General features: G+C 36.3%; 1 protein-coding gene across 1 annotated transcript; it reads left to right on the forward strand.

Annotated features, from left to right (window-relative positions):
• The first annotated feature begins 619 nt into the window (after positions 1-619).
• sypb (synaptophysin b) lies at positions 620-10,435 on the forward strand. The gene is made up of 8 exons (XM_065247696.1): positions 620-753; positions 3,331-3,396; positions 5,135-5,259; positions 5,363-5,561; positions 6,464-6,655; positions 7,864-8,005; positions 8,190-8,378; positions 9,296-10,435. The coding sequence occupies exons 1-7, from the start codon at positions 736-738 to the stop codon at positions 8,345-8,347; spliced, it is 900 nt and encodes a 299-aa protein (XP_065103768.1). The 5' UTR covers positions 620-735; the 3' UTR covers positions 8,348-8,378; positions 9,296-10,435.
• Positions 10,436-11,553: the final 1,118 nt, after the last annotated feature.

An 11,553-nucleotide genomic window follows, 5' to 3' on the forward strand; every position in this document is an offset into this window, starting at 1 on the left:
CATTTGAAGAAAGCCATGCGACCAACAACACTTAAGTTGATCTTATAATTGATTAAATCAATATATGAGGCTTTGGCAACTATTTATAGTTTCTCATATCTTCACTTAAAGAGCTCCATCGCCCCCCAGCGATAGGTAAAGAACATGACAAGACGCACATCATGCAGTGTTATCCAATGAGCGTAAAGTAAATATATATAAAAAAATGAATTTCGACTTCATTTCCCTAGTAACCATTTTTGGCATCCTAGCAACCTATCCCATAGAGTGATATAAAGTAAATTGAGTTGTACTTTTTCAAGTGTTTATTGTAACATATGAAACGTAATCAATATGAAGAAATTAGTATGTATTTATTTCTATTTAAGACGTGCTCCCGGATTCCTTACGTATGCTGTTCTATGGCTAATACAATAAATGAACCATTATTTTGAAACTTTTAAGCTCATTAGACGTGCAGCGCCTCTATTATTACAGTTATCATTATTGATTAATAATTATTATTATTGATTATCCTTTAAATATAAATTTCCTCAGAAAAGCGTGATATCTTAACAACCAATAGATTATACTAATCGGTCACGTTAATGCCTTAAAGACAGAGAGCAGTGCTGCTAAGCTTATAATAGTGTGTAGTGTAGTAGTGGACTGTAGTGGAACTCTGGTTGTGACCCGGATGTAACGGCGCTCTACCTCAGCACGTCTAATCCTCTTATCACCAACAGGGCTGCCAAGATGGATGTTGTCAACCAGGTAGGGCTTTAAATCACAGCTATTCGTGTAATACATTTTACAATATACTGCAAACGCCTTTCATTTTGCGTATAGGCCTAAGGAAAGACGAACAATAACTTGAATATATATATTAACTGTAAGAATAACGTAGTGTAAAAGAAAATACCTCGAGAAACCTTACTGACTTTCAGAGAATCGTTTATTTTCGTCCGAATAGGATGTCACCTTTAAGACTTGCGGTAGAAAAAATACGAAATATAATACAAATCGTGTGAACAGGTAAATAACCGAAGGGTGCTTCGCATGCCGTGGTGTTTTTGAAAGATGGGATATATTTTGTGAGAACGACTAAACTAATGCGCAAGTAAGGTGCATATACGTCGACATGACTCATATGAATCAAAATCTGTCTGTTCATATTTCATGCAAAACGTTAATTCATGTTATAAAAAAAATAACCTGCTCCAGGCTATTTATCTTATATACATTGATGCTTTATGCTTGAGCGAATCGTATGTATGACCGGTTCTTTTGTAGTGATTCGATCGAACAGATTTTATGGTATAAGATTTTTTGGAATAAAACTTTGGGGTGCATAATATACTGGCGCATAAACAATCTGTGTAAATAATGATATAACATATTTTACTGTGTTTAAAATTAAATGGTCCCGCACAAAATTGACTTTTTGAGCGATGCCCAAGGCGAATCGGGTGATTGTAAAGATCCGTTCAAAGGAACTGTTACGCTAAAACACGATTCAGACATACCAGTATTATTTTTTATTTAAACATGGCGTATGACGGTTTCACATTATGATAGAACAGGGGTGTCAGAGTCTGTGTTACAAGAGGTGTCACATCGTCGGAATGGACTTTAAAGCGCAATGCGAGTGAAGATTTTGTCTGACGCTTTTACTGCATCAGACTGCAGTGTGTCGCATTCTCCCGCACGCGGCACTGCTCGCTGGCTTTATGCCCGAGGCGCGATCAGATATAACGGACTGTAGCTTGCAAATGCTCGCAAGTTGCACTTTCAGAGAGGAGACGTTGAGATAAGCGGCTTTGACTAATTCTAATGCTTGACTAATTCTAATCTCGCCCTCTCTCCTGTCGCGTGCTGTCCATGGATCGTTTTGACGATAATGACAGAAAACGGTCCAAGATATTTTTTTATTTTGATTGACAAAGATTGTAACCAAATGTGGCCTTTATTATTATTCTTTCAAAAAAACATATTCATACAATTAAATACAGTAGCCTAAAGCAAAACGTACAATAAGCATATTATAAACATATATATTGAATTAGTTTCTGTAGTAATTTTTGTTGTTTATTAATTATTTAAAAATATTACCAAAGAAATTTACAACTTTTTATATTGGGGTCCTTAGATCTACAAAGACTGAAAGTATTAAATCTATCTCACCCAAATCCTTAGCCTAGACCAGTGGTTCCTAAACTTTTTCAGCGTGCGCCCCCCCCCTTGTGTACGTGCATTCCTTAGCGGCCCCCCAAAGAAAATTTGTGACAAAAAACTGTTCTAACACAAAAAAAAAACATTAAATTATACAAAAAGTAGTGCTTTTGGTTGGTAGCCTTATTTTTTTAGGTACACAGAATTCATGATAAATTAATGTATTTCATAAAATGTCATAAAACTGGGGCCCCCCGGCACCATCTCACGCCGTGGGCCGAAAGTAAATGTTGCTGTGTTATATTAAAATGAAAGTTGCCCTGATTCTCCTCATTTAAAATTAATATTTAAAAATAAATAAGCATACATTACTCTGTTTATGCATAACCAATGCGGTTTTATTTTTAAAGGTAACTGTTTTAAAAAAAGAAATAATTTTGCCAATCATTTTAAAATTTCCTTTTGTCTCTGTGCCAATGCCTCGACCTCTCCATTATTAGCCTATAGTACCAGACTTCATTGAGTTTCGTGATGCATGCCATACACCTTAAAGTATGCAGGTACATAAAAAAAATGGATTCACTTTAGATCCTTGCATTTAATTTCAATTAAAATTTCTGTAATGTACAAATAAAACAAAAATGTTACATTTTAGAAAATGTTTAATTAGAAATATGAACATCTGCATCAATGACGTTTATCCTTTTTTATCACGCGTGGCATGATGGGCCAAATTTAAGGTCATTGCAGCCAACTTAGTTTGGGCACCTCTGGCCCATAATGTGACAGACAGTAGAAAAGTATCCAAATTAGAGGCAGGGTCCATGATCTCTGAAAGCCAATGTTGACATTTGAAATCACCTAAATAAACACGCCCCTACCCCAATAGAATCTGGACCTTCTTTTGATAGACCCGCCCCACACATACGCAACCCAGGCAATGATGTTGGTTAGTAGACACGCCCCTTACTGCTGATTGGTTACAAGTGTGTTTTGGTACTCTGCCGGACTCCCTTTCCAAAGTGTTTTTCAAAAATCATGCACCCCGCCTTTAAACATATTGATCAAACAAGGCTTTTTGTCATTCAGAATATCAAATGAAATCGTAAGGTTATTATTATTTAGTATGTCAGGTTCTGAATATTAATAATTGTTTTGTCAAAATTATTTGTTTTACAGTTGGTCGCATCTGGGCAGTTTACAGTTGTCAAACAGCCATTAGGATTCATTAAAGTCTTACAATGGGTGAGTAACTACAGTGATTGCAATCTGAACAATGGCATTTTACTTTACACACTTTTCTACAATAGTTAAACATCTTTTTACATTAGTTTGTCAAAACATGTATTTTATGTTGTTGTGATTTTTATACACTTTACACATTTTTAAGAATTGTAAGATGACACTGAAAATCAAACATCCAGGGTCTAATGTCAGCTAACATGCAATCTATCTGTCATCACTACTGTTTTATTTTATTCCCTTGTTTTTTTGTGCATTTAAGTGGTTCCCCTACAATTAAAGCCAATGAACCACTTTTAGTGCAATTTAGCACCAATTGTTAGAGTGCACTCTTAAAATAAAGGAGTTTTATGACTTTTAAGGATCCTTCATTTTAAAAGTGCATATGCCTTTGTTATATCTAAGTCGCACTAAATACATGCACCTGCTTTCTGCTTGTGCACATGTTCTGCATAACCGAATCTGTTTATTGTGTGCATATATATCAGGGCAACTTTCATTTTAATATAACACAGCAACATTTACTTTCGGCCCACGGCCCGCAGTCAGGTTTGATTTTTGGCTCTTGGTAGGAAAACGTTTAGGCACCCCTGGTCTAGACTAAGGATTTGGGTAAGATAGATTTAATACTTTCAGTCTTTGTAGATCTATGGACTCCAAAATAAAAATGTTGTAGATTTCTTTGGTAATATTTTTTTATAATTAATAAACAACAAAAATTACTACAGAAACTAATTCCATATATATTCTGTGTGTGCGTACGTGCGTGTGTGTTTGTGTCAGTGTAGTGTAGTGACAGATGGTAAAGCACCTTAGTAAGATTAATAGCCAGATCTTCCTGTAGTGAAGGGAGGTTATGGTAAATACACTCTGACTGACTGACAGATTGACTGATCTGTGTGTGTGCGTGCGTGTGCTTGCGTGCATGCGTGTGTGTGTGTTTTGCAAGGTGCGGTGGCACAAGGCACCTGTGACAAAAATGGAATGTGTGACCGGGGTTTCACTGCTCATTTGCACAACACGTCAATGTTTTACTTCACCATGCGCTCGGTTAATCTACGGATGGGTCTACGTTGCCCCGCATCAGGGTCATTATACATTGCAGAGATGAGAGACAGCAGGAGAACCTAATTAATACCAAAAACAATATAGATGAGAATTAAGGTCTAATGCTGCCTTCACGTGCTATGGGAAAGATGATATTTTCCATTTGTGAACTGGTCGTTACCAGCGTGTTGTGTTCAAGTGCATTTTCCATTTGTGAACTGGTATTTACCATTGCTTTTGTTGTCATTCAACCATTCACGACGTTGCTGCTGCTCTCTGCCATTTTGAAAAGGTCAAAGGTAATCTCATCTCGGCAACTCGGGCATCAAAATATTTTACGAGTTGCCCAGTGGAAAATACCACATGAGGGGTGTTCATGTGCATTTTCCAAGTGGGATTTTGGTATTTACCATAATTACGATAGCACGTGAAGGCAGCATTAGACATCAGGTGCCCTGGCCAGGAAAACTGGATAAAAGATGGGAAATGTGTAAATGATACAAGTATGTATAACCATGACACTCATCTCATTACAATATGCTAACTGGATAACACCGAATGTAACTTTTTGTATAGTTTAATGAAATCACTTATGCACACTTCAAATGTGGTCACTCTTTGTTTAATTGAAACATTCTCACTGATTATTTCTTTTGGTAGTATTAACATGCAACGTTTTCTCTCTGTGTCTCAGTTCTTTGCCATCTTTGCATTCGCCACCTGTGGTGGATACTCAGGAGTGTTTCGTCTCAGTGTGGAGTGTAGTAATCGCTCAGAAAGTAATCTGAACATCGAGGTTGAGTTTGGCTACCCGTTCAGGTCAGTGTTTTATTATCATCCCCTTTAACAAACATAATCCCATGTCACACATATAAGTGCAAGCACACAGATCTAGATGCAATAACGTTATGTGTCTTCACAGATTGCACCAGGTGTGGTTTGATGCTCCATCATGTAAAGGGGAGGAGACTGAGCGTCTCTTCCTGGTGGGAGACAACTCTTCCTCGGCAGAGTTCTTCGTCACCATTGGTGTCTTTTCCTTTCTTTACTCAATGGCAGCCATGTCCGTGTATGTCTTCCTCCTGGAGAAATACCGTGAGGGAAACAAAGGCGCTCAGGCCGTGAGTCTTCTTGCAGTACACTTTCTATGATACCAAACAATAACTTTTAAATAGTGTTTCACAGGGGTGGAAAGTAACTAAATTCAACTACTCGCGTTACTATAAACCTAAAATTGGAATTAACATTTAAACCAAGTTTCAGTAGACAATAGAGTCTGGAAAACCATGTCATTGTACATTGCATTCTGGGTAGAAGTATTATTTCCGCATTGTACTTAAATACTAACGTTTTGTACTCTTATGACTACTGGTGTTTCAGTGGCAGATTCTTAAACCTTTTGTGGTAAATTTTTGTTTGGTACAAACTAAAGCACCACGCTATTTAAATCCTTTTACAGTAAGTTACTTATTGTATACTTATTGCTTAATTATATACTTAACCATACAATCCAGTTCGAACAAACATATAATCCAGCACTGAATTCTTTGGAATGCTATGTAGACAGTTTGGGAAGATCAGGCAACATAAGGCATTGATGTTTTGCCTTTGAGACTTAATGTCTCTAAAATCAGATAAGCTTAGAAATCGTAAAAGAACTATCTGGATAGCTTGGTTTCAATTAGTTTTCAGTTCTGTATTTCTAGAACAGTGACCTCTTTTATGTCAAAAGGTCAAAGAAAAGTAGATTTCCCAGTTCATGAATCGTATTATTAAAATGTTTTGGGGTTAAATATAATTAGGTTCTGTGCAAAATATCCGATATTAGTCTTTATTAGTGTATATACATCAACACATCTTGGCTTATACAGGCTTTCAGAAATTTAATATAAATTAAAAAACTGCACAGTTAAAATTTGATTTAGAAAATATCTACAATACCTAAAATATAATTATGATGAGTTTGATATTTTAATGAACAAATATGTTTAATAATGTGTGTTATTGTTTTCTTGTTCTGTAGGATTTTGTAGTGACAGCTGTTTTTACTTTTATGTGGTTGGTAAGTTCATCAGCTTGGGCCAAAGGTCTTTCAGATGTCAAGAGGGCCACAGACCCCGATGAGGTTATCAATCTCATTCCTGCGTGTGACCGTGAGGAAAATCACTGTAAAGAAATACATGAACCTGTGGTGTCTGGCCTAAACACATCTGTGGTGGGTACACTTGCTAAAATAAATACTGATATCATCTACATATACACTCACCTAAAGGATTATTAGGAACACCTGTTCAAATTTCTCATTAATGCAATTATGTAATCAACCAATCACATGGCAGTTGCTTCAATGCATTTAGGGGTGTGGTCCTGGTCCAGACAATCTCCTGAAAATGTCAGAATGGGAAAGAAAGGTGATTTAAGCAATTTTGAGCGTGGCATGGCTGTTCTGCTCAGTTACTGGGATTTTCACGCACAACCATTTCTAGGGTTTACAAAGAATGGTGTGAAAGGGAAAAACATCCAGTATGCAGCAGTCCTATGGGCAAAAATGCCTTGTTGATGCTAGAGGTCAGAGGAGAATGGGCCGACTGATTCAAGCTGATAGAAGAGCAACTTTGCCTGAAATAACCACTCGTTACAACTGAGGTATGCAGCAAAGCATTTGTGAAGCCACGGCACGCACAACCTTGAGGCGGATGGGCTACAACAGCAGAAGACCAGTGCGGGTACCACTCATTTCCCCTACAAATAGGAAAAAGAGGCTACAATTTGCACAAGCTGACCAAAATTGGACAGTTGAAGACTGATAAAAATGTTGCCTGGTCTGATGAGTCTCGATTTCTGTTGAGACATTCAGATGGTAGAGTCAGAATTTGGCGTAAACAGAATGAGAACATGGATCCATCATGCCTTGTTACCACTGTGCAGGCTGGTGGTGGTGTAATGGTGTGGGGGATGTTTTCTTGGCATGCTTAAGGCCCCTTAGTGCCAATTGGGCATCGTTTAAATGCCACGGCCTACCTGAGCATTGTTTCTGACCATGTCCATCCCTTTATGACCACCATGTACCCATCCTCTGATGGCTACTTCCAGCAGGATAATGCACCATGTCACAAAGCTGGAATAATTACAAATCTCCATCAACTGCAAGATGCTATCCTATCAATATGGGCCAACATTTCTAAAGAATGCTTTCAGCACCTTGTTGAATCAATGCCACGTAGAATTAAGGCAGTTCTGAAGGTGAAAGGGGGTCAAACACAGTATTAGTATGGTGTTCCTAATAATCCTTTAGGTGAGTGATTTGTACAATAACTATTTTATGGTAACATTTTTATTTTTTATTATTGTGTACATAGAAAAGATGCATTTTATATATGTATAGTGCAAGTAACTAGTAACTCATGTTTCGGGTTCTTGCAGGCATTTGGGTTCTGTAATTTGGTGCTTTGGGCAGGAAACCTGTGGTTCATATTCAAGGAAACAGGCTGGCTTGCAGCCTTCTCTGGCACTTATATGGCATCTGGAGAGAAGCAGCCAGCCCCAGACTCTATCGGCCAGCAAGGTGGGCAAAGATAAAATCCTAACTTAATTTAAGTAGTTTAAGTAGGACATTTAAGTAGTTTCTACAAACAAACCTTTAAAAAAATTACTGATGTGCACAGTGAGACAAAACAATGCACTGATATATTTTAAGATATGTCAATTTAAGCTGATTTCAGCCCTGTATATTTTCATGTATTTTTAAGGTTATGGGCAGGAAGGTTATGGGCAAGACCCTTATACTGGCTCTCAGGCCGGGTACCAGCCAGACTATGGCCAGCAGGGTGGTGGTTACGAAGGCGGAGGCTACCACCAAGGAGTGTATGGTCAGGCTGAGCCCACCTCTTATTCCAATGAGATGTGAGCCCAGCAACAAGGGCAGAAACACTGAGCTGGTGAGTAAACAAGATATTAAACAAAATAAAACAAAACTCTTTTGTTTTTGTCTACTAAAGGTGACATAGAATGATTGAATGGGGTATTTATCCTTGTTCTGTGATGTGACATGTAGAAAAAATGTGACATGTTTTGTTTGGGTCTGTAATGCCTTAGAAGCTTCCTAAAAACCTCTCTCAGATAGCTCTATTAGGGTGGGGGATTTTAAACAAGTGGTTTTGCACCTATTTGGCTCCCCCTACTGGCTTAACTTGCAATCTCATTACTGATTGGCTGACTTTGCTGCCACTCAAAAAATTTAGCCAATTATTTTAAAGTGGAGGGGCAGTGAGATGCCTGTGATGTCATAAGCATCAGTTTTGGGCCGTTTTCTGGCTGACATTTCTAAAAGAGGAATTTCTATGAGACTGAGATGTTTAACACTTTTTGTATGTTTGTGAATGTGGGTAGACTACCATTATTCAACAAAGACAAGGTAAAAATGGTTTTCCATTCTCTGTCCCCTTTAAGTACATGAAAATTTATGCAAAATGTGTTTAAGGTATGTAAAAAAATTGTTTTCATTTCTTCTTTATTTTATGTATTTAGTTCTCCTGCTGTAAGTAAAATGTTAGCAATGTTGCCCTTAAAATTCAACAGACTATTTTTTTGCTGTACTTTTGAGAATTTCACATTCCAGATGGTACATGGTAAACCAAAGTAGTACTATTTTTGATTATTTATAACATGCATTTTACAAGTTTACTTGAACTCTATTTCAGTATATATATATATATATATATATATATATATATATATATATATATATATATATATATATATATATATATATATATATATTTTTTTTTTTTTTTTTGCATATCTAGACATTTAAAAAAATTCCTCCAAATGCATGCAAACTGTCTTCTGCCTATAGATCACATCAAGACGGTGATGTCATCAGCCAGCATGGAAACGTTGTTAGCTTTGTTTCCACCTTCTTCAATCTTTCTGTGTGAGCCGTTGGTTTAAAGGGAAGGGGTGAGGGCACACTTAAGGAGGGTTGTAAAAAACATCATAATCAAAGGGGAAATGCATTGGACCCGGGAGGAACCGCGACCCTAATTTCAAAATGCTCTCTATTACATCAAGCTGGAGTTTACTCCTGTTTTGATGACTAAAAACTTGAACATGCTACCAAAAATGAATGAAAATTATAATGTAAATCTTACGTAAGAGGAACTGTTTGAATGAATTATACAAATATTAAATTGAATGTTTTTGTCTGTTTGGTGTAAATACAAATTATATTTAAATAGATATACAGTATAGTTAAGGAAACTTAATGTTGTTTTATGTCTTTTTGTGACTTTACTTTTTATTTATTTTAGTGTTTTTTTAATGTTTAACCCCCATTAAGAGTGCTGAACTTAAAACATCTTAATGAACAAAAAAAAAAATTAATTCATGTGAAACATACTTTGTGTGAACCCAGATGATAAATATGGTTTATTAGTTATTTCAGTGAAAATAAGTCTGAAATATAACAAAAAACTGGAAGTTATTTATGGTAGAGCAAGAAATAACGGTTTAATTAAGTTAAATAGGAGGATATATGACTTGCCCTCAAATATATGTTTGGCAATTTTTCCTTGTAATGTGTACAAATTATGGAGATATATTCCCTTTTACATTTGTTTAAAACAGACCTTGCTCCGAACATTTATAATATTAATAAAGCCTTCTTTAAATTAATAAAGCATAAGGTATTAAAGGCCAAATGGGAAAATAATGAACAATGAACACTCAGAATAGGTTGTGTGGGTGCTTCAGTACTTCATGTTTTTCTAGTGCTGTGAAACACCACAGCTGTTATTCACAGATGGGTTGTAATTAAATGTGACTCACCCATTTATATTCTTTCTGTGTGTATTGGCTTTTTGTTCCTGATGAAATTAATGTTTCTGTTGTCTATTTATTCACAATAAGGTCCAAATGGTTTCTTTTCCCTCCCTCATTACATTGTCTGATAATGCACAATAAAATTATGTTAGAAGATGGCGAGTGGTGTTGACAATCAGTGTGCGCTTTTCTTTTATTATGTTCTCACATTTATGAAGTCAAATGACTGCTAATAGTTTAGCACAGAAGTATAGTAATATATGTAGTGTTTGGATAAAGGTTAAGGTTATAACATTTAAGTGTGAAGATTTAAACATTTTCAGATATATTTGAATACAGTTAAGTCTAGATAGATGACAAAATTTTTCCTCGTGTACCTCTTTTCATACATTTTCCTTCCCGACATGTCCACAAGAGGGAGATATTTAGTAACACGTGACAATCTTGGCTATTTTATTTTACCATACTTTTAACCTTGTTGTTCCAATAAACTGCAAACCTAAATTTGAGTATTTTGGGGTAAATGTCCTGAAATGTTTTCTTCTAATTCTGTATCGATTAATATTTTGCATGAAAGTTGCAACCCTCGTCCTATAACGCCTATCATAATTATTCAATAATTATTGGTAAATCAATGAATGATTATTATTACATCTTTCAACGCCTTTTGCAATGCAAGTGTTTCATGCATCTTTCAAAATAAGCAGAAGTGTGAGGTTTCCTTCTCAAGACAAGGCAGCACATTTGTTATGATCATTCATTTTGTTGCCAAAACAAGGCCTGTGTTGTTTCTGTCCACAGGGTGGTCTGTAAAGAAGAACTCTCAGACCCATACAGATATGGCCACAAAGTCCATATAAATATATATACAGTCATGGGCAGAATGATAGCACTCTTGGTAATTATGAATAAAGAAGCCGGTAAAAATATATTTGCATTGTAATCATTTTAGTTTTTAAAAATATAATTCATCAAATAAAGTCAAATAATTGAATATGGTATGAAAATCTCATCATGAAAAAAATTGTTAGCCACAAATAATGGCACCATTGTATTCAATGCTTTTTGCAAATAACTTTGGCCAAGATAAAATACTAGTTCGACTTGCAGCGTCGTAAGAACTGACAAGCGGATTACGTCGAAGTACCGCGAGAGCGAGTCGAAATTAGACTTCTCTGTATGGTTTCTCGAATCACTCTCGCGGTACTTTGACGTCATCCGCTTGTCAGTTCCTGTGTCGCCGCTACCGCATGAAGTCGAACAAGCTTATCATGGCTGCATACGTCATCAAGA

Source organism: Paramisgurnus dabryanus, chromosome 11, assembly GCF_030506205.2.
Source record: "Paramisgurnus dabryanus chromosome 11, PD_genome_1.1, whole genome shotgun sequence".
Classification (NCBI taxonomy): Eukaryota; Metazoa; Chordata; class Actinopteri; order Cypriniformes; family Cobitidae; genus Paramisgurnus; species Paramisgurnus dabryanus.